General features: G+C 41.1%; 2 protein-coding genes across 2 annotated transcripts; one reads left to right on the forward strand and one right to left on the reverse strand.

Annotated features, from left to right (window-relative positions):
- Nucleotides 1-1086: 1086 nt before the first annotated feature.
- Nucleotides 1087-9542, reverse strand: LOC118408813. The gene is made up of 10 exons (XM_035809670.1): nt 8787-9542; nt 6877-7001; nt 5430-5708; nt 5084-5215; nt 4674-4961; nt 4049-4097; nt 3003-3202; nt 2648-2801; nt 2208-2308; nt 1087-1901 (listed from the first exon to the last, which is right to left on the reverse strand). The coding sequence occupies exons 1-10, from the start codon at nt 8902-8904 to the stop codon at nt 1551-1553; spliced, it is 1797 nt and encodes a 598-aa protein (XP_035665563.1). The 5' UTR covers nt 8905-9542; the 3' UTR covers nt 1087-1550.
- Nucleotides 9543-10554: 1012 nt separating this feature from the next.
- On the forward strand, nt 10555-24814 carry LOC118408812. The gene is made up of 3 exons (XM_035809669.1): nt 10555-13516; nt 14656-14865; nt 18512-24814. Exons 1-3 carry the CDS (start codon nt 13013-13015, stop codon nt 20462-20464), a joined length of 2667 nt encoding a protein of 888 aa, XP_035665562.1. The 5' UTR covers nt 10555-13012; the 3' UTR covers nt 20465-24814.
- The last annotated feature ends 15 nt before the right edge of the window (nt 24815-24829 follow it).

Here is a 24829-nt window from a genome sequence, read left to right on the forward strand (position 1 = left end):
CATCAGATTATTTTTCCAAGCTATTTAGCCCATAGAAAAGAGATCGTTACTGTGACATTGTTTCTCACTCAGTCTCGGTCGATGTGTGAAAGTTTGCTACACTGTTATTCATGTTATCAATTATCGCTCTTCTGCCAAACTTTACACCATTTTCGCGGGTTTTTTTTCCGAAGAAACTGGTCTAAAATACGATGCGATAGCGTTGGTACACGTGGGTTTGTTTTTCTTTCCACGCTTCGGTCCCGGCATGATAAATGTTGACACAGCGCAGTACTAAAGTCAAGAAATACACGACGCGTTACAGGAACGAAGTCGGCATGGCACTTATGGTAGCTGCTGTGTCGAGGAATAACCCACGCTCGTTAAANAACTAGAATGCTTTCTACTTAAGATGTTGTTCCTATGCCAAGACTTCTTTTCTCACATCAAGACCAAAATTCTTATGGCCAAGAAATCCTTTCTTACTTTAAGTCTTATGTTCTTACAACAAGAAGAAATTTCTTTCCTCAAGACCAAAACTCTTGATACCTAGAATTGCTTTCTTACTTTAAGATTTAAGTTTCCTATGCCAAGACTTCTTTTCTCACATCAAGACCAAAATTCTTATGGCCAAGAAATCCTTTCTTACTTCAAGTCTTATGTTCTTACAACAAGAAGAAATTTCTTTCCTCAAGAAAAAAATTCTTGATACCTAGAACTGCTTTCTTACTTTAAGAATTAAGTTTCCTAAGCCAAGACTTTTTTTCTCACATCAAGACCAAAGTTCTTATGGCCAAGAAATCCTTTCTTACTTTAAGTTTTAGGTTCTTACAACAAGAAGAAATTTCTTTCCTCAAGACCAAAATTCTTGATACCTAGAACTGCTTTCTTACTTTAAGATTCCTATACCAAGACTTCTTTTCTCATATCAAGACCAAAATTCTTATCACTAAGAAATCCTTTCTTACTTTAAGTTTTATGTTCTTACAACAAGGAGTTTCTTTCTTCAATATTCTTGATACCTAGAACTGCTTTCTTACTTTAAGATTTAAGTTTCCTATACAATAATAATAACAAGAATTTCAAACCCATAGAAGTATACATATCCTCATTAAGTAGTCCTACTTTATTGTTGGCAATCTGTATACTGCCGTGAATGGAAGACTAGCACAATCATCACAATCTGTTGTTTTGACCTTTATTCACACATGCAAAACTACTATACTATCAAACCAGGTTCTAGCTAGTAATTTGTGACCACTTCGCTAAAATACAGGCCACTATGCTAATTTTTAACTAGTGTGGTGGTGCTTTGCTATCATTTGCTTGTTGAACAATGTCTAATAATCAATGTCTGAACAATAAAAAAGATGATATGCCATACAACACTGACCAAAAAGTCATTCAAATTACATGTGATGTTAACAGAGTGCCACCTTTTAACTCTACATTGTCAAAATCTCACTGTGGAAGGGCCAAGACCCCCTACCACACCAATCTCTGGATTGATCGCTTTGCTACCATGCCATTCCCACTACGCTAAAATGAAATCCTGGCTAGAGCCCTGCAAACTACTCTGTGTCGCTCCCGGTCTCACCAGCATCCCTGAACGACTGGTACCTTGAGTAAGGCCTCTTAAAGATAGGCTTCAAGTCGCCTTTGTTTAGGTTGCCATCCTGGAGCACGTGGTGCTCGATGAAGACCATGGCTGGTGCAATGCTGGCGGGGTGGGGCTGCTGGAAGCAGTAAAGTGCCCCAATGAGGGACACAAACCCCTCCACCACCGACCCGCACACAGCCATGGCTTTCCCATGGAGCACCACGTAAACCTTGGGTACATTAGTGTCTGCAGACTGCTTCACTACCAGGAACGCTGTTCTCTTCTTACTTCTCTTCATCTCCTCCGTCACACTGCCGTTGCTCTATATGAAAGAAAATATTGAGTTGTACCTTTAAGATTTTTTAAAGTCTTTTAAGTTTTTAAGTCTTTTAAAGCACATGCAAATGTGTGAATGCTGTCGCCGGTCTTGACTGTAACAATTGACAGGAGACGCCTTCACCTGCATTGTACATTTCACTAAGAACATGACAGAAAGATTTTACTATGTTACCGTATATTTAGTCCCCAAACTTTAAAGTGCAAAGGGTGGATTACATTAATTAAAATCCTACAGCTGAAACATGCAACTATAATTGAAACTGGTGTAATATCAACTGGATGTTGTTACCTTGAGGAACACTATGAGCATTTCCTTCAGCGGGAGAGGAGGAGAGGTGGCTCCCTTGAACAGTTCAGGTAGAACCTGGAGGGCTTTCCTCACCTTTTTGCCTGGAGATGCAAAAAAGAAATGTCAATCTATATATCTATATAGTTTATAACTTTTTTTAAACATCTATGACAAATCTTTAAACATTAGCAGCTTATTAATAACCTTTGAGCAATCACCATTAATGACCATTACAATACATGAGATAAGGCAGCATGGCTGGTTGAGTCATCTCAATTTGTCCTCCAAGGGTAAATTAATTGAATGAGTGATAGTTCAATAACAGTTATGCCATGCCAAGTAATCCATGCATAGTTTGCATAGAACAAAAGTAAATTACATAATCATGGTTTTGTTACATCAAATTACATACAAAAACATGGACATGTGGACATTCATACCATCTGACCAGCCGGCCGTGTTGGCTGGTTTGGCAACACCTTCTCTTACGGCATAATTGACAAGGATCTCCGCCTCCCGAGGCAACTTCTGCTTGAGGTTGCGGAGGAAGCTATTGTCGTCTGGTGCGACATAGCGCCTCAGTTCATCCTGCAACTGAAAGTTTACAAAAAGATATGTATGGGGATACAATGTACATATCACTGTATTCATTCACTTGAGTGTGACATACTTTTCTTTAAAAACAAATATGTACTTCTAAGCAGATCAAGAGATAATTTGCAACAATTCATACATGTGTATGAGGCTACGTTATAGCACTTAATAAATTAATGAACACAGCATTCTGTAACTTACATGGCATGACTCCCCGAAACAGGGATAACGCTGGAGGACTTGGACTGTCCTTGCCGCAGGGTCTTTGATGCTGGAGGCAAACTCCCTCCGCAAAGGGAACTCCAGGTCCAGCAGCTGTTTGACAGTGTCGTACTTGGGGTGCTTCTTGTCCAACTCCTTCTGTAGAAGGGCAGCGTGCCGCTCCAAGGTATAGGGAGTCTCTGGATGTGGATATAGGAAATAGTTAATCAACACATACCTTCTCTGGCTACACTGATAAGTAAGGATAAAAAAGACCTCAAATAAAAGTAACTATGGATTTTATTCAGACAGTGGTATAAAATCTTGCCTGTTAAGTGGAATATGGCATATTTCCATCTCTGATTTAAAATCGACCACACACAAGTAAAGAGGTTTGAAAAAAACTGGTCATTTTCCAAGTTCAAGTTGTTTAACGTCCTGCTCCCTCCCTGTGTTCTCCCCTATGTATAACCAAGGAGCTTTTATAAAAGCTCATTGGTACAACTCCCTTGTTTGAAATTACCTGATAGGTCATGTGACGATTTGAGTTGACAAAGAATTATGGTTAATGACCCGCCAAGGTGTATATGGTGTCAAAACGCCTGGGCTTTTGCTATAACCACCGAATAAAACCATCAAGTGAGCAAAACATTGCAGTCTTTGGCTTTTTAGAACAACAAAACTCACTATCATATGAGCCAGACCCCCCCCCCCCCCCTGCAGTCTGTACTTATTCCATGTGCTCTGGCATATGTTTCGCTCCTTCTGATTGGCCAATGCCTGCATAGCCCTTACTTTCCTGTGTGTATCGCTCCTTCTGATTGGTCAAAATGAATCGACAACGGCACCGTTGGCTGGCTGGAATCTATGTATTACGGCGCAGAACGGGGCCTTCTCATTGGTCCGTGGTGCCTGGCTATATGATATGGCTATATGGCGAATGTCACTCAAAGCTTCTCAAGCTGTCTCGTTAAGCCATGAGTACCAGTTTAACTTCCTTGCTTACGATACAACTGTTGAACAGACTGATTTGGGACATATCTTACCATTTTGGTCTGCCTGCTCTCCCTGACCTAGCAACAGCTCTCTCCGTGCCTATTTGGGAATAGGCAAAAGGAACAAAAACTATTATATTGATAATGTAACATTGATGGGAATTGGATAAGCACATTGATACTAATGTTGAAACATATACAGTAAACCGTTTAATTGCACACCCAATTTTCCTTTTTTGTGCAGTTATCCGGCGTGTGCAATAATACGAAGTCACAAAAGTTGTACTGTATACTGACTGTATACATTACAGCGTACTGTGCACTGTAACTAGTCAATGATTACGGGTCAGCCCAGAGCAGTGTCCAGTCCAAGGTTTGTCCGTCTGTAGGACTCGAGTCGCTGTGTGGTTTCCGACTGGCTGCCAAGAACTTAAAACCACTGCAAATATTTTCTCCTTAACGCAAAAGTGTTTCCTACGACCTTTAATGCAGTTACAGTTATTAGACAATGGACGAATAGAGAACGTCTGTCTATTGAGTATGTCACAGCAAGTTGTCTCCCAAATCATAATGCTGGCTTTGACGGCCTTTAATAGGCGGACGTCTCTTTATGGTTCCAACACGCCCTGGGCCCACCCACAACCTCCCACAATATCACTTTCTTTTAACTTCTGACCTTCTTTGGTTTGCTTGGTCCAGCAGATGCATCCACTTTGCTCTGTCCAGCAGCTGTGCCCGTTTTGCTAGGTCCAGATGATGCACCCGCTTTGCTTTGTCCAGCAGGTGTGCCCGCTTTGCTGGGTCCAGATGATGCACCCGCTTTGCTTTGTCCAGCAGGCGTGCCCGCTTTGCTGGGTCCAGATGATGCACCCGCTTTGCTTTGTCCAGCAGGTGTGCCCGCTTTGCTCGGTCCAGCACCATTAGACATGTCTGGCTGTGGCTGGTGAGGGTCCTCCTGATCCCGCTAGGATGGCAATAGGTCAAAGGTAAAGAAGATTAAAGTGAAGACAGTCAGACAGGCCTGTGATAATTACAGCAGAACATTGAAAATTTGATTACATGTTGCATGATGATATATAATCATACCCGCTTGTGCTTCCTGGGGCTTCGCCTCAGAGTGGTTGGACCTGTGGACCCTTTTTTCTTCTTGGAACTACCGGAACTCTTGCTTGGTGTCTTGTTGTACATCCTCTTTTTCATCCTATTGTAAAGGAGAATCTACGGAGATTTGAAACAAAAATTTTTGTCAGTAAAACATCACTGCTTGTTTAAAACAAAATCTATGTCATTAAAACATCACTGCTTGTTTAAAAACAAAATCTATGTCACTAAAACATCACTGCTTGTTTAAAAACAAAATCTATGTCAGTAAAACATCACTGCTTGCAGATCTACATCAAGAACACAAAGTCGACACAGTCGACATGCTTACATGTGCATCCTTTCCCTCCTCGCCGACACCCCTCAACCCCGGATACATCTGTACCAGGCGACGGGCCACATGCTCCAACTCTGCAGATGTTGGTTTTCTCGGCGGGGTGAGCTGTTGTGTGATGGTGACCATCACCGCCACCTGGTCTTGAACAACATTGTGGTAGATCCGATCTTCGATCTTTGGGTCTCTGATGCCTGGTGTCTGTACAAGCATGAACTCTACCGGTTGTACAGAGATCCTCTCGGGTGCACGTGGCACCTCCGCATTCTTCTTACCCTAGAATAGTAGAAAAACAGGTAGATATAGAAAACCATGATTGTCAAGCACTTGTGTGTAGTTGAAATTGAATCATATCCCAGCTGACCAGGCCCCTTTACATTAAGTACTTAGAATTCTTCACTGAGTCATCAAACTGAATCCTCTCCACTGTGAAACTATGAGTCAGTATCTTTTTTAGGGTGTACATCTGTAATGAGTTTTACTCTCCGCAAAATGTCAAATCATGCAATAAGAAGGTTCTAAAACAAAAAGCCATTCATGTAAGGCTTTTTGAATTACTATGAGTACACTACGAAATATAACTTTAATTCACTGAAAATATATAACAGAAAAGATGTGTTCCAAGGTCAAATTAAGCGAAATTTTCTCAACAAATAACATCCATTTATCAATATTTTGAAAATAAAGTCTGCAACAAGAGTAATATCTCAAGTTACCGTGAAAAAATCGCGATCTCTGTTCAACATTTTCTACGAATTCAGTGCCGACACCGCCCCCCTCCCCAGTATGTCATCGTCACATTAGCTGTTGTTTTTCCCACATTCCACCGACAAAGAAGCAAAAAAAAAAACACCTCCAAAACAATCCTATACATGTACTTGTCACCAATCACTTCAGGCATTTGACGAGTTTTCGTAAACAAATGAAAGTTTTTACGCTTTCCTGCGTGATTTTTCCCGCGAAAACATCGGGGATATCAGATATTCCACCAATAATGGCGCCTGGGCGCGCTACGTCACACCGAACTGGCCAATGGGGTGCGACTCTCGCGATTCGCGAGTTATTGCGAGATTGCGCGAGACTTGAGGTAGAATCACCCAAAATGGCGGCTCGGTGCGCCCGGATCGGCGAATTTTGAACTTTGAGCGAAGTTTCCGGGGGAAAATAAGGGCGTACCAAAGGCGTACATTTTGCGACTTTTTAGCGAAGGCCTTAACTGATCCCTCACAAATAACTTACTCAACAGGGGGAAAAGAAAACTGGATGCTTTCCTCCAAAGATACCCTCTTAATGCACATCAAAACATCACAATTGTTGTTGTTGTTGTCCCTGCTTAACGTCTATTTCTTCGCTAGACGAACTGCCTAAACAAGGTACATTTGCCAGCATGGCTGGAAGTGGAAACTTGGACATTCCATTTTTATTTTTAAAAAACATTGCCTACCGATTTGAAGACGATGTCCCTGACTTGTTTCCTCCTCAAGATATACCTTGTCGTTCCATCTGGGAAGAGGCCTGTGATGTCAGCCTCCGCCAAGTCAACGAAGGATTCCCCATCGATCTGATTCACTGCAAAAAAGCAAGGCCAGTTAGCTTAGCGTATTCGCCCCGCAAAACAACGTGGATTACTCCATCACCGCATGTTCAAAGAGCCCTTGTTATACGTCTGCTTAGTTCCTCACGGTAATTATAAACTTCTAACGCCTAAGGGACCATGTTTTTAGAACGTAAAACTTAGGCGCGCGCGATAATGTTTGTTTATTGGCGGTGTCCGCCATCTTTGATTTTAAATCTGCATATGTTAACGGTGTTAGTAAGCACGGTTGGGGTACCGGGTTCAGATTTACCCGCGCTCCTCAGGAGGGGCCGGAGGGGTGTCACGTGGGGTGTGACGTAATAGTCTTAGCCAATCAGCTTGCCGGGGTTTTACAAAGGCTGCTTAAAGCGGGTTATTTGTTATGTCTCCCCAAGACTGCACATCTCAAGAACAACGTACAGTACAGAAACGTATGGTATCGTTCGATAAAACATTACGGAAATGTTGTTTTTCGCTTTAGACATGCCATTGACCATACCCTGTTCCATACTCGACTCAATTCCAACGTTAACTATAAAGCAATAAAAGAATAATCTCAACCCGATTGCCCCGTATTTACTCTCCAAGCAGAGGTTAGGCTTTTTTGCGGCCTATCGTCGTATCGAGAAATATCATTAAAAGAAAACGGTAAAGAAAGGCGATTAAAAACGCCTATAACCCGGCAAATATTGAAATAAACAATCGAGTCTACCCTCTGTCATGAAGGACCGGCGTGTGTTATAACGGCCTTGGTAAAACATAATTTTTGCGGGCTTTCTTCGGGTCTTTCTTCACTCACATCCGATATCGGGCCGCCCATGTGACCTGGGCTACTCTTCAAGCAGAGGTTCGTCCGGCTGTTTCTTAAACGCTACGTGTTTTAGGCGTTTTGGTCGGATTTTCGATTTTGTGACATTTTCTTTATGTCTACTCCCACAAAGTAGAAGTACAGACAAAAATGCCTAAAACACGTAACGTAAAGAAACAGCCGGAGCCGAACCTCTGCTTGAAGAGTATGCAGAGATTGTGCAACAGCATCCATGTGGCGGCACCACAGCTTGTTTGAATCACTTTGTTTGGGAAAACCGCAGGAGATTGGATTCTTGCGTGGCTTTTTCTCAGGCAGTCTTGACATCTGACAAATTGCAAATTAATTAGTACCAGCTTGCATATATATACTGTGGATGGATTTCACAGACGGGAAGTGTACCTATTACTGGCAGAAAAGTCGGCGATTGTGTCTTCGAATGAACCGGGAAACTTAGTATGGAGTAAAGCTTACAATTTGATACTTGATTATTCATGAGAAAAGACATCGTTCCGAATAGTCTGTCAACAGAACGGATAAACTTGTACCCGGTAGTGGCAACTAGCAAAACCATGCCAACACGCCTGTCCACACCGGGTTCTAAGCTACCGGTACCCTGCCCTGGTTGTCAGTGAACAGTGCTAGCCAGCAAGGGAGTTATGCCGCCACTTTAGATATAACCAACCACCTTGGTATAACAACTTACAAAAATGTTCGTTCTCGTGGTCTTGCATGACTCTAACATAAACACATGGTTCTTTTTTTAGTCTTGTACTAGTTGTAGTATTGCTTGCGGGCCCATCATAATTAGCCTGAGTATCATCCGTACTCTACCGGGGCTCCTTACACTCGCTATCCCTAGAAAATTTTTTTTAGGGAAGTGAGTGTAAGGAGCCCCGGTAGAAATAGGATGGTACCCAGGCTACATCATAATTGGTTTCACCAGAAAAGTTAAACAATATCTTCTTACCTCTCATTGCCTCACAAATAGCCTCCATGTCCTCATCATTCTTGAACTGTGAGGGGTTGTCCCGCAACCATGCACAAAGCTCTTCGTTGTTGAATCTTGCCGCGTGGTGATCGCTCATTTTCGCAAGAGTCGGAATCTCGGACGTCGGTTTGGAAGTGTTCGCCGTACAAATACTAAAGACACTGAGACAGAATCTTCGCAACGGTTTGATTTCAAACCAACAGCAGTAGGCGTGTCTCTAGTTCCGATTGGTCAGTCAAGTTAGGGAGGAGGAGCTTCATGTCCGTCTTTTGCAGGATCAAACCAATTCGACGATTAGCGTCTCGAAGGCTGAATCTCAATGACAATGCGGTATTGACTTTCTATCTGAAAAGGCTGACTTTACAAGAAGGTGCCAAAAAGGTTATAGGGAAGGTGCCAAATGCACATATTGTTTTTGAAAGGGACCAGATCGAGTACACAGACAGCGGTGCGACTTTGAGTGTAACAGCGGGGTTCAAGCGCCACAGATGGCCGTGTAAAAAGCGGCCTTTGTGGTCTTGTATTTGTCATAACTCTCTACAGAAAAAGTTGTTTTCTCCGTTTTTTTTTTTCAATCAGTGGTCAGGGTGCTTGAAGCAAGGAGTTCAATTGGCAGTCGTGGAACTCGCGGTGAGATCAATTGTCTTAGACAGAATAGCCGACTTGTTATCTATTTCCATCTGTGTCAGGCCTGGTCTTTGTAAAATCGGCGGGCAAACTTTCCCGCGCCCGGGGTACGGCAAGACTATAGTAGGAGCCCTTGTGCACTTTCAATGAGAAAATTAGGCATTGTTTTACAAATAAATAAATAAAGACATTGTACATTTATGCTCAAACAAGCCAAGTACATGTCGTAGCGACAAGGCGCAATGTTTATACAATATAAGAAAATGATATCTTACAACATCTAGCGAGACTAGTAAGTACAGGTTCAACACGACATGTTGCTGTAATCTGCTGTTTGTGTTCAGCCAAACCTCTCTCACTCTCTCATGGCAGGGAAACCAATGAATGAAAAATGATAACTTACTATTCATCTAATAAGGAATGACTTTTTTCCGTGTAATTTAAGCAACGGAAATATAATCAAAGAGTATATATAAGGTAAACGTACTTTACAAAGATCAGTTATGCTGAATTGGGACTACTGATCTCTAGATAAAGATCTCGCCACATCTGGTCATCGCGCCCGTTCTTACCCTTGACACACTCCTAGCTGGCCGTAGACCTACGTTTCGTTTGCAAACTGCTGGTCAGCGCTCGGGAACGAAAAGTATGATATTAACGACTACTCTCCAAGCAGGGGTTGGTTCCTTTGTTGAAAGGTCGGTCGATAATTTCAAGACCAAGAGAGACTGTGATTTAATAGTTGAAAGGGTCCAGAGAAGAGCCACACGTATAGTGGAATCTATCTCACACCTCCCGTACCCTGAGAGGCTCAAAGCGCTACAGCTTCCTACCCTTCTCTTCCGGCGACAACGTGCAGATATGATTATGATGTACAAAATTGCACATGGGATGGTGAGCTTGAGGACGGATAGTCATTGCAACATATGCGACATTAACAAAAGACATTGTCAAAATGTTGTTTATTGATCACGCCTCGCATGTGTATGTGTGTGTTGCTGAACGAGATTGCCGTAAGGCCAATGAGCTCTGAGCGGTCCCAGAGCGGTCCTTCGAGTTGGTGCGATTTGTTGCGGGGGAGTGCAGATTCGGCTCTACGCACTACGTGCAAGAGAACGAGTGAGTGAGTGAGTGAGTGCAGATTCGCCATTTTCGACATATTTCTTTCATCCTCCATGTCCTTGTTCGATCAAAGCGATCCGAACACGATAAAGCAGCTCAGTAAATCTGAATCTCAATGCGGTATTCAATTACGTTTCTATCCAAAAAGGCTGGTTTACAAGAAGGTGCTAAACATGTTAACAATAATATCCTTGCATGTGCCCGCAAGGTTTACAGATCACGACAAAAGATAGGTTTACAGAATCATGCATTGTCATTTTAAAATACATATGTAATGACTATATTCGGCTTCTCCTCCTTCTTTGTAATTGTAAAAATATAACAGCAGGAATGTTTCAAAATCAAAGGTTTGTCTAATTGTCTAAACTCAGTAAGAAATATATATTGTCTGTACAAATCATGACAAAAGATCGGTTTACAGAATCATGCATTGTCATTTTAAAATACATATGTACTGACCATATTCGGCTCCTCTTCCTTCTTTGTATTCGGTAACAAATGTAACACAGGTATGTTTCAAAATCAAAGGTCTGTGTAAACTCAGTAAGAAATAGATATTGTCTGTACTGCTTAGGTGTGTGAGATCGGGAAACCTGGGTTCCCGAGTCAGTCTACAATTTCTAAGATAAAGCCCATCCCTCCCTATGTTGTATAGTTTACATTCTACTGCTGGTATACTAATCTCCAAGCAGATTCCTCCGTGGCATAAGACAGTAGCATAAGCTGCGGGGAAGGACTTTGGCCGGCAGAGGGGAAAATGTCCTTCCCCAGCTTATGTTTTTGTTTTATGCCACGGAGGAATCTGCTTGGAGATTACGAGGCGAGCGGCATGTTCCCCCGGAAAATTTTGAAAATTAAACTCTCTGAATTCGAAATGGCATTTCCTGCGTTTTTTGAGAGGGTTTCAAAGGGAAAAATCAGAGACACTCACGTAACTGCTTCAGAGATTATTTTATTCGACGAAAACGAAAGTTTAGGACATTAGTTATGAAATGGCTCTTGTATTTGAAATGTTTTCCTCTTAGAAATGGGTGAACCCACAGCAGGCCCTATGACTGTGTATAACTTTGTTGCACAACAATTGTACAAGATAAAAAGTATGGCGTCTACATTTATTGATTAACTACAGTTCTATAGCTTATCTTAACTTGTGTCGGAGCTGTCATCCACAGTCCGCCAAATGATACTTCCGGGTGCCTTTCGCCATAGCAACAGGCAGGCTTCACTTTCATGACGCAAAAGTTGTTTTTCTACGTCTTTTAAATAACAGTAATGCGGACTCTGTTGTTTGTTTAACACGTGGCACGCCCCGGACTCGGGAAGAACTAACTGTAAACCGCAGGGTTCATCTTTACTCTATGACAAAGTGAGCAATTTTTCTAGGATCCTAGACCCGTTGGAAATACAAATTAGTCCGCCTTTTAAAAATATTGTGCATTGAAAAAACGGACCTTCGAGAAAAAAGCGGACCTTCGAGCGCGCGTGGGGGGCTGCGTTCGCACCCCCTGGCTACGGGCATGAATGTGTACTGTATCTCAATACGATACGGATAGTCGGTATGACCTTGGTATGACCACCCTTCGGCGTAACACATCAGGCACACGGCCTAGCCAGGTCGACATAATATTCTCCCTGCATGACAGATCCCCGGTGTAATTGACTGCCTTGTTTGCTGTCGAACACATCATTCTCTGCCGGCCCTGTCTAAAAGTCTGGTTTTCCAGAATAACGGCGCGGCGACAGCTACTGTTAGTAGTGTTACACTGAACGGCCTGTATGATTATTTGTGACTGCAGTCCTCAGATATTGTTCTTCAAGTTCAATATTACATGGACTTTACCATGTTCAGTACAGAACCTTTAGCGGATCGATGCACATTTGTTATCAGTGTTATCATTGTTGAAAGTCTGGAAGAAAATGTATTTCAAAAGCCTCCTTCCCAGGCTTCGTCAGCCTATACCGGCAAAATTCGGATAAAGCAAGGAGGTTAAAAATCTTGATTTTTAACCTCCTTGGGTAAAGCAAGAATTTAATTGCGGTTGTTATCTAGGTTGTTAATCTAGTTTCGGCTGTTGTTTTCTTGGAGACAAGGGTCCGGATCTCGTGAATTTTAAAACCAGATATTTATAAAAAAATTGCAGGAGTTATAGGGAAGACGCTAATGCACCTTTGTCATAGCGGTTCGACTTTATGTAAATCCACTCAGAATAGCGGCCCTACAGAAAAGTTTATCTGTCCCTGTAATTTCACTTGTAGATAGAGAGCAAAAAAAAAAGTTTTTTTGCATAAATTCTAGCTGAACCGAGGCTGTTGACAGGATGCATTTTTATGTAAATACCCCTTATCTTTTATGTAAATACACTTAGCCTACCGGTTGGCACCGGGCTATACCGACAGATACAGGCACTTCGTCCAAGGAAGGAGGTTGAAACCTCCTTGGTCAAAGGCGTAGCACGATGCCTTCTTGGACGTGCCGAATTTGCCTGGCGTATGTAACACTGACGCTTTCGTTGCTCCTCACGCATATGAGATCACGCCACGGATCAGACCCTGACTTTTTTGTACGATGTGTCATTGACGACTGTGACAAGAGCTTCAACAAGTACAACTCGTTCTACAGGCATATGACGAGGCAACATCCTGAATCTCTCAAAGTTGGACCTCGTTTGAACGATAGCAACTATGGAGAAGAAATTGGCGGATCTGAACACGGAGGCCACGATGTTGAGAATGACAATAGTAACCTGGACATGGACATGGACGACAATTACGCCATACACAGTGACCAAGAAGCTGGCTTGAATGACTTGGACGAGCTTAACGCCGAGGAAAACGTGTCCGATTTTTCCGATGAAAGCGACAATTCCTCCAACAGCGATATCCAGTTCGACCCAGACAGACGGACACGTGAAGCTGCCCGGTTCATATGTGCTGTGAAGGAAAGGAATGTCTTGACACAGGTAAGACCTCCAATGACGATTTCTAGGCGTTTTCTCGTAAATCATGCACTTTACTCGTCAGAAGTTACGTTTCCCCGCATCATCCTCAAACAGGAGGGGGTGCTAAGGGTGGCCTTGATTTTTCGTCGGGAAGCAGAAAAAAATGGTGGCCTGTCCTAGCCAACGCCACCCCCAAAATCACTGTTTGGAGATTAGATAAGAAATTCTTATTGGTGTGAAAGTCTGTCGTGAATCTGATACACTGGTAACGCTACATGAGCAGTCTTTAGTGAACAAAGTTGAGGATGGTACACTTTGAAAAGTTTGAAGGGTATGTAGCAACGTTTATTCTTCAACTCTGTATTTTAGTGGTGTCTTTCTTTTTGTGAGCGGACATTTAGATTATGAACCCGAAGACCACAAACAGAGTGCGCCATATTCTATACTAGTATGTAGCTAGCCGGCCGAATATTAATAAGGATGGTATCATATTTTTTACGACTAAAGGCATTTAAACATGAATCATCATGCATGAAAACGCACGAATCAAATTGAGAAATCGTTCGAACCTTGTGTGACACGGTGACGCACGAACCTTATTCGAAAATCCAGACGAAATCGGCCAACCACTGCCAGGTCACGTGACAGACGGGGTGGGATTTTCACGGTACGGCGGCTCGGCGGCTTCGTTCTTCGCGGCGACGGAAAAATACGATGTTACACACCGAAATGAAGCAAAATACACTGTAGCTAACAGGCTGTCAAATACGTCTTCGTGACGGTATATGTCCATTCCACGCCTTGAAATATAACCATCACGGGTAGAAACGCTTAAAATTATGCCCTCTCCTAACGTAGCGGCCGGCCGCCGTGTTGCATAATATACTAGGTTCGTGCAAGGAGGTTAAATTTTTTTTTTTTTAACCTCCTTGGTTCGTGCTAATCTCGTAAGGTTCGTGTGAATGATAGGGTTCGTGCAAATGCTTAGGCACCTCTGGTCTAGGATATGTCACGGTTTCAGGCAAGCACTCGACATATTTACGATTTTGACCGTAACCGCAGAAAAACAATTTACCGTGACATATTCAACAAGTATTCCAAAGTTTCTAATTCATTACGCAAAGCATGCCTTGTTTTTACGAGTTATCATTTCTTCCTAGGCTGCTGTCGATGACATAGTACAGGCAACAGATTCATATGTAGGAGGCACAATCTACCAACTCCGGAAAAAAGTTCAGAGACGACTCATCGAGCATGGTATAGATCCAAGTGTAACAGACGACATTTTTGAAGAGGATATGAGCCCGTTTGAAGGACTTCGTACGGCTTATCTCCAAGAGCAAGCCATCAAGGCCCATTTGCCTGTTGTGGTAAGTCTTTTCTTTTGCGCCTCTTAAACATTTGTAACGATAGTAATATATTAGTTTTAACGGAGAACTAGACATTAACAAAGGTCTGTCAAGTGGCACAATAATTTCGTATAGAGGCTGAGGATAATCTTCAAGCAGATCCTACAGTAGCATAAGATAGTATCAAAAGCCGCCAGAGGACTGAAGCCGGCTTAGGAGTATGTTTTGCTAGCTGGCAAATGTACACCTCCTGGCCTACTACACTCCTTGGCCAGTTCGGTACTATCTTATGCCATTGTTGGATCTCCTTGGAGATTAGCTGAGGTGGCGGGTGCGGGAAGGGCCGGCTACGAAATACAGTATGCTAAATTTACGTTCGCACCGGCATTATGCAAATCTCAATCGCGTTTTTTACGTCAATGTTGGTGGCTCCTGTGTTAGTTGAGGCTAGACTCCGTTGCAGTCTTCGGAACGGGGCTGTTTTTTTGGGGGGGGGGGGGGCGGCGTTGGTACGCGATTTTCAACGTTGGCTATGTTCTCTTGTGCCGGGGAAGGGAGTTTGCCGAGGAAGGGAGGTTGCCGTGATAACGAGTTTCCCCCGACTGCGCTCTTTCGGCGACTTGGTAATTGGTGAAGGAAAATGCATTAGAAAGATCCTTTCAAACAGGCTATTTTAACATTTGCGCCCAAGGGTAATTCACATATGCGCACAAGGGTAATTCACACGTAAGCGAGGGGCAATTAACATGCCAGCCGAACTAAGAAGCCACGCGCCGTGTTCATTCATTGTGTGTTTTGCATGTCATTATGTATTCAGCACACAGATCACGTGATCGAATGAATCTTCAAACGTGTTTGATGCCTCAAATTAACATTGTTTCTAATTTCTACCTAAGGATTTCGATAAATAACTGTGATTTACTCGATATCTAGTCCCTATAGATTGAAGTCTACTAAAATTTGGAAACAATCACGGCACCGCACGATTCAAATTAGGTCAGAGGTCACACTCTTCAGCATGCCTTTCTCGCGCTGTGGAGACGGGGGAAACTCGCTATCACGGCAAACTCCCAACCACAGCAAACTCCCTTCCTCTGCAAACTCCCTTTCCCGGCACAAGAGAACATAGCCAACGATGAAAATCGCCCCCCCCCCCCCACAAAAAAAAAACCAGCCCCGTTCAGAAGACTGCAACGGAGTCTAAGTTGAGGCCAGCTGGTTTGTAGGGACGGCGGGTGTTGGGTGGCGGGTGTTCCGTGCGCGCGTGTGGTGGGGATCGGTAAACTAGAGTAGGCCTTGCGCACCTCGAAGGGGTCTGCGTTTTCCCAGGGTACAAATTATGTTGTTGCATTTCGAAATAGATAAACCAGTCATATAAATAGATTGAGCATTGTCACGTATAACCCGCCGTTTAAAGCTGGCGACATCGGTACAGGGAAGTTATTATATATCTACAAGAAACCTTATCAGCGCCTAGTCTTTCGGCTTCCCCATCAATCACTGAATCAGACATAGAAATCTTGTAGGCCTTTCGTGACTAGTCTATACCAGACTCCCGCCCTACCGAATAGGGGACCATGTTAGGAATAAAAGCCTATCAAAAGTCGCGGACTATTCCATTTTGGTATTACGAAGACAAAATACCCGTATGCAAATCATAATCGTCTTTTACGTCAATGCTGGTGACTCCTGTGAGACCTAGAGGCATCTTCTTTTATATGATAACTTAAATATAAGCTGTTATTCAGTCTCGTTCACAGGATAACTATTACGGTTAGTGAGTGGGGCTATAACAGCTCTGGGTACGAGAGAATATCAAAACCCCGGATGTTTAAACATGGCGGTCTGTTTTACGAGTTTTATAGCATTATGCGTGGGGAGAAAGATGCACGGATAGCGCACCCGGGGGGCTGTGGATCCCAAAAAATGCCCTGGCCCGCAAAATAAGGCTCTTGTGGTGTGAGGGACCCTCGGACTCGGATTTCAGAAGATAAGTGTACTGGTAGAACTCTAAGTTTGTTTGAACATTTTGAAAGGCAGCCAGATAAAATCTAGCCTGTGTTTTCAAGGAACATACTGATTTGAGACAATGGTTTGGATTATGAAGGTTTTCGAGTTACTGTATCATGCGCCCGATTACGCAACTGCCTTTCTTGTGTGAGCCGGCTGCGCAGTTACTTGACCTCCGTCCGTCCAACACGCCGCCTGCCCCGGCCCCGTGATTGATGGTTCTACGGTGTTTAGGAATTTGCTAGGGTGTGCCAACGTTGGCATGGGAACTATCCCGCAGTGCTGCTGGAAAAACGTTCCATTCTCAAGTTTATTTGTCGATGTATCCACTAAGTTCATTGCCGAAAGAGAAAAAAATTGCTACTTCATTTGACAAAGCCCAAGCAGCTGGTGCCTCCAGAGTTTATTCTACAATTTCATTCACAAAGCAACACTAACGTCCTGACAAGTACCCTGACTGGTGAAGTTTCCAGGGGGACTGCTGTCTCTAGAGGGAATTTCCGGAACAGTTCATTTGAAGGGAAAACGTCTTCTCTAAATTGAAAATTTAATTTCTTTGTCAGAAAGTTATAAGTGTAAAATAGACTTCAATATACAATGTAGACATGTACAGACAAAAGTAATTTCTAATCTACACATTTTAATTGTCACATAATGTTTAAAGCAGTGTGCATAAACACACTCTTCCCCCCTACAAACATATTGCGATTATCTGGCACGTCGCACCACGCCTCCCAGACCTCCCCATGGCCATGCCCAGACATACAGGCTCCAAAGTTTTGGGGTGGGTCTGGCGGGAATCAACAAAAGGGAAGTACAGTTTGTTTCACAATAAATGAAAGAAAATGAAGCACAAATCGTTTGGGATTTTTCACCCACACAAAATAATAGCACCGCAGCTCCAACATGGTATATATATATTTCCTTTGTATAGGCAAGCTACTTGTTTCACAGTTGTGCTATAATTGGCTGGTGACTGATCAGGTTGCAAGTTCCCACCAGTCAATCATACCAAGCCTAACACAATCAGGCTCCAATTATCTGATTGGTTGAAAGTTACCGCCAGTGAGACCAAGGCTGATAGATCAGGTTTCTGTGACGTGTTGGTTTGAGTAGGTCAACTGTTTTGTTTTCCTTTGCCATGCTGCGTTCAGGTACATGTTTTGATACAAAAGCTCAATGATACAAAATGACAATGCTCTTTATTGCATATTAATTCTTTCCCAACATGGGTTTAATGCATTGAGATATCTAAGATAATCTGATTGGATAATGTCTTAAGTTTTGGGAAGCTACATTTGTATCTTATAATTTTGATTTTATGTCATCAATCATAAAAATCAAACAAGGTAATACATGTGGATTCCAATTATTCGTATTACGCCTTTTTGAATAATTCGGGTAATTGTATAGAATTTCGAAATCCCAAACCATTTGCCATTCATTCTATTGTTTAAGACATCACAGAATTGACATCATACAACAATTCCCCTTGATTGCTTACTTGTACTTCAAGTTCTTAGTAGAAAATGCATGTATCATGTATATTTCACTTGTTGAATTTAACATTGTTGGACCCTGGTTAAAAATATACCCTATTTTTAAACATATTATCTAGACTCATTATCCATATATTTGCTTTCCATTTTGCATGCAGGAACCAAATGAGGTGTTTCTTGGACAAAGATTAGTTTTCCGGAGAAGACACAACAAACTGGAAGAGGTTCTTCACCAAGTGACTTTCCAGTATGTACCTATCATTGAGAGTATCGAACAGCTGTTGAATGGTAAAGGTATATTTGATATGATTTCTGATGGACCAGCATTGTCAGGGGATGGGTATTTACGTGATATATGTGATGGAAGTTTATTCCAGACTCATCCAGTATTTTATCAAGACACTAATGCATTGCAGATTATACTTTATTATGATGATGTGGAAATTGATAACCCCCTTGGTTCTTATGCAGGAAAACATAAGGTGGGCATGTTTTACTACTCTCTTGGGAATATTCCCCATCAGTACAGGTCCAAGCTAGAAGCAATCAGACTTGTTGCAATCGTAAATACAATTGACATTAAGGAATTCCAATTTGAACCTATTCTTAAAGACCTTGTGGAGGATTTAAAAACACTATCAGAGGGTTACCTTTTCAATGTGAATGGTGAAGAAGTAATGCTTAGAGGTGCTGTTGTTGCCATAAGTGCAGACACAAATGCCTGTCTGGCTGTGGCTGGTTTCAAAGAAGGCGTCGGATTTGCCAACATGAAGTGCCGCCATTGCGAATGTCCAAATGAAAGAATGCAAACAAACTTTCATGAAACCTATTTTGCGTTAAATTCACAGCGGAAACATTTGGCGCACCTCAGGGAAATTGATAGGGCAAGAACAGACGCATTGAAAAAGTCACTGAAAACTCTATATGGCATAAACAGAAGAAGCATACTTCTCGATATACCACATTTTGATATAAGCCAAATGTTGCCCAGTGATATCATGCATGTTATGTTGGAGGGTGTCATCCCATATGAATGTCGAGAAGTGCTTAGACAAATGATATTTGTTGATAGCCTTTTCACTTTACGTGAACTCAACACCAAAATAACAACATTTAAGTTTGGCCAAGAAGAAAGAAAGAACAAATTTGGTCGTATTCCAGACTCCGTCTTCCAACAAGAAAAAAAATTGAAGATGACAGCTGACCAAACATGGATTTTCATTCGACATGTTTCTATCATCTTGTCCTCCCTAAATGTGGACCCAGAAAATGAGTACTTTGTGTTCCTGAATGGGCTTTGTGAAATCACATCTCTTGTTTTTGCAAGTGTCACGTCAAATGAGAAAATTGTTTACCTTCGTGGTTTGATTTCCCGTCATCTTGAAGAATTCAAAAGATTGTTTCCGGACAACAACATTCTTCCAAAGCAACACTATCTCATTCATATCCCTTCTATGATGCTTCTTTTCGGACCCTTGATTCGCATATGGTGCATGAGGTTTGAAGGAAAGCATAGTTATTTCAAAAAAGTGGCACGACAACAGAATCATGTGAACATCCCAAAATCCTTGGCTCAGAGAAACAAGCGTAAAGAGGCAAGTGAATCAATACAAGAGAATCATCCGATCTTTTCCTCAAAACTTACATTCGGACCATGCAAACAACTGGCAGGAGAACATGCAGATTTTGCCCAAGAGCGACTATGCAGTTTCTTAGACATACATGTAGAAGCAGAAGACATTTACTCAGCAAATTGGGTGCAAGTTTTGGGGACAATGTACAACAAGAATCATGACGGGATTGTCGCTTTTGGCACTTGTGAAGATAACAATTTCTTACCTGAATTTGGACAGATTGAACACATTTGGATTGTCGGGGGGGAAAGGGTATGTTTGGCCTTGAAAGTTTTAAATACAGAAGGGTTTGTGGAAGCGTATCAGGGTTATGAAGTCTCAGAACCTGACATGCCTACAGGACTGGCAGTCGCTGATATTTCCAAACTCCTAGATCATAACATTTACTACAAGTATAGGATCCATCATAAATTTATAGTGCCAATAAAGTATGACCTGTCTTCTGTTATTGATGCTTGGAATGTTAGGAATGAATGAATCAAACCCTTCAGTATTTGATACCTTTCAAGACAAAATACACAATACAACATAATACAGTCATTGTATGACGTTCATTGCCATGTATGCCTAATACTGCACTCAAAGGCAAAGTTGAACTGACTAAATTGTTCTGCCAGGAAGCTTTCCTTCGGACCGCATAACCATTTCTATATGTTCATTCATCCATGCTTCATTCAATGGGCAACCTTTGGCTTACAATATGATTTGTGTTTATTTCGCCTTTATCTATTTCTTAATTGAAGTTTGCACTGTTGAGGTTTATCTATATGTAACCTCCATGGCTCAGAAAGTATTTATTACATTGTGTTACGATGCAGTCTCCCTTAAAACGGTAAATTTTGCATTAACCTTCCTTGACATTCAATTGGCAAAAAGAAGTCTTTATCTTGCTGGATTCTAGACCTCTTAACATTACTTCTTCACCATTCACATTGAAAAGGTATCCCTTTGATAATGTTTTATGTGAGCCAAACAGACTTTTATTACAGTGGAAGCCAGTTAATTGCACATCGGATTAATGCACACTTCTGTTAACTGCACGGGATACCAAAATCCCAAACCGGTGCGGTCTAACTAGATAACTTCGCATTACTGCACCAGCCGGATAATTGCACCAAATTCACTGGCAAATAGGCCGTGCAATTAAGCGGCTTCTACTGTATTATTAAAAGACTTGGCTGAGGATGTTTTTGTTATGCATATGTTTTATGATTTTGAGATGTTTTGCACTCTGTTTCCATGCATGTACTTAACTTGTGACTAAATTGTGCTGCAAGTAAATGTACCTTTAGTTCTCATAAATGCTTTCTCTATTCTTAGTTCATTCAATGGGCACCATTGGGCTTCCAATGGGCTTCCAATGAATTATGATATCATGTTTTAGGATGTATGTTTAATCACTGTATATGTATATGATGTCTCAAATTTATGTTTTGTTAAGTATCCTTCTTTGTATTTCTTAAGAGCTTTCTTTGAAATCAGTTACTCAGTAATAACGAAATATACTACGCTTAAGATTCATACAAATGAGTTTCTATTCTAAGATTCATATAAATGAGTTTCTATTTACCTTTAGAGGTTTCTGATGTATTAAAAAGTGTTGTGTCAACTTTGTAAAGATAATTGTGTAATGTTGGCTAGGGCAATGAAGGTTTAACATGATCATCCAAATGCAACAACACCTTACCTGGGCAATGTTGTAGTCTTGTGGAAATGATAAAAGTCATGATTATGTTTGTCATTGTTATGTGTTATTGTACACCAAGGTCTGCATTGTAAATATCTAGTGATAGCATGCACCTTTACCAAGTTTAAGGATATGTGGACAGAGATGTATGGAGAACAACACGATTCATTGTCTGCATAAGGTTATTATGTAAATACTAGGTAAACTGTGCTATCTCTGCAGTGGTTTTTACTCTTAAAGTTGTAGCGATATTTTAACTCCATTTTTTTGGAAAAGCATAAAGTAGTATGTACATGATTAGTTTTGTACCGTAATTAGTTTTGCATGCATGTTTTTTTGCAATTATGTATGTGCATTGGTGACTTCTGTCATGTATTTCATGGATGGAATAAAAAACTGCAAACTGCTAAATGTTTGTGTGTTTTCGTCAACATTATACATCAAGATAGACAAGTATGGAATGTGTTTCATTAGATACTAGAAGTACAATTCAACACTTATGGTTTAGGCAATCTAAAGCTTCCTTTTGGGCCGGCGGCTGTGGTCATGCGTATAATTCACTTCATGTAATCTTCTATAAATGCTCTAGTTTATTCTTGCCTGAAAAAAATAACATTGCAAGCATAATGCTCACTGCAAAGTTCACCGAAACACTGTTATGTCAGGTTCCTATTAAAAGGATCTGCATGCCTTTAAATGCGAGATGTTGTCAGGTTTATCTTCATTCACCATCAATTGCTAAGCAATTCCGCTTGAATTTAGCACTAACTTTGTTGGTAAATTATTTGTGAAGTGTTACTGGTTCCCCTATAGTTCTGTGTGACACGTCATACTAGTTATCAATATTCATTGTTAACTGTTCTTGACAAGTGTTTGTGTGTAAATGCCCCACTTAAAAGTCACAACGGACCATCATATTCACTGACTAGTTTTGCAATACACTTCATAAATACAAGGAAAAATCCAGTGAAGTCATTCTCAAAATCTTTTTCCCAATAATAAATTTAATGTTTATACCCAAGAAGGTTACATAACCTCATTGGATCTGTCGAGTGACGAGCGAACGCTGTTGTTGTTTATATCCGGGGTATTTGGCGGTTGGTGCCTACCAGGACATCAGTAGATCGGATTAAACATTCATATCTGAATTACCGGATCAAATTACTGGTTAATCTGTAAATCAATCGTTTGCAAAACACCTGCTTTTTGCCTACCAATGCGTCAACGTCACTTGACATCATCGCGATCGCCCGTATTGCATTTGTCCTTTGGGATTGTGACGTATTAACCTGTGTATGTGGTAGCTAATCCCGACCTATGTTCTACACGAACGCATGCTTCTTGTTCTGTAAATGTGCACTTGACACTAACCCTTGTGAGTTGAGCTTTCATCTTGTACTGTACATATAACCGTGATTAAAGCTTTACAGACGTGTGTTTTTCTCAAGGGATGCGCTTTGCGTTGGAGCATTAAATCTCGCGGGAGCTACCCAGATGGTTTTTGGTTCATTTGCATGTGGAATGTTCCATTGCAAAAATGTGTGCCCCAATCCCGAACTATGTGAGATTTGTGGACAAAGTCAAGCATTTAAACACCGAAACTACCATTGAAATACTTGATAACTATATTTCTGTCGAAAACAGCGCACAGTCTTTTTATTTCGCCAATCGGTGCGGCGCGATTTAATCCAAAATGGTATCGACGCCGTGTTGTTGTTTACATGGTGGTGGTCACATGACTTTGAATCACGTGATCAATAAAAATGGCGGACTCAAAGATACGTGAAAAATCGCACGTCGTGTTAGCGCTCCGATTATCCAGCAAGAAAGACACTATCATGAAAAAGGTGTAGCTTGTTGTAAAGTTTAATTATCACTGTTTATACATGTGGCGTCATGCAGGGATGTTAGGTATTCTACACTGAATAATTCCGCCGTGTTGAAGGCCATGTTCGTAAGCTGTTCGCTTGTCAACTCCCGCCAGCGCGCCAGAGCGGTAAAATTCAAGCAAATTTATAATTTAAGCGTTGGTTGTTGGTGCTTCCGAACTTAAACAAATGTCTTACCCTGTATCACTTTATCTTGAAATATCTTGTTTAGATAGGTACAGGCCTTTGGAACGCATTCAGTTATCAGTATACATATCGCTTCCTCACGCCATGCCCTCCCCACATAAATTGGCCTAAACAGCGCCCCGTTGCGACCATTTCACTCCCTCCAATCACGTGATGCAACATGACGTAGTTAGATATGCAAGAACAAAATTCTCGTATTTTCTTGAACAATACAAGAAAAAACAAGACTTGCTATTCTCAAAGATTCTCGATACAAAAAACAGGAGCATGTAAGAACAAAATTCTCGTATTTTCTTGAACAATACAAGAAAAAACAAGACTTGGTGTTCTCAAAGATTCTCTATACAAAAAACAGGAGCATGTAAGAACAAAATTCTCGTATTTTCTTGAACAATACAAGAAAAAACAAGACTTGCTATTCTCAAAGATTCTCGATACAAAAAAAGGAGCATGTAAGAACAAAATTCTCGTATTTTCTTGAACAATACAAGAAAAAACAAGACTTGCTATTCTCAAAGATTCTCGATACAAAAAACAGGAGCATGTAAGAATATTAATCTAGTAATTACTTAAGAATGCAAGAAAAATATTCTTGTATTTTCTTGAACAATGCAAGAAAAACAAGAACCGCATTTCTCAAAGTTTCTTGACACAAAAATCAAGAACTTTCAAGATCATTATTCTAGTAATTACTTATTTTCATATCTTGATGTTCTTGTTTTTTCCTACTATAAGAAATTCAAAAGGGGGTAGAGAAAAATTCTTGTTCTTTCTTAAATATGGCAAGAATTTCAGTCTTCAGACAAGAATACCAAGAATATTTGACTTATATTTCTTGAAAATTCTATGCAAAAAAAGTCTCTTCGAGAAATTATTTCTTATCTTAAGAAAAATAAGAAAATTTCTCTTGTTGTAAGAATTTACAAGAAAATGGTCTTCGAATGATCTCTTTCTTCTTTTCTTATTTTTTCTTATTCATTCTTCTGTCTTCTTGAAATTTCTTCATGCAAGCACATGTGTCCACGAATTAAGTAAAATATTACTAAGCAAGACAAAACAAGACAAATATTTTTCGTAGTA

This window comes from Branchiostoma floridae, unplaced genomic scaffold (genome assembly GCF_000003815.2).
Source record: "Branchiostoma floridae strain S238N-H82 unplaced genomic scaffold, Bfl_VNyyK Sc7u5tJ_436, whole genome shotgun sequence".
NCBI lineage: Eukaryota > Metazoa > Chordata > Leptocardii > Amphioxiformes > Branchiostomatidae > Branchiostoma > Branchiostoma floridae.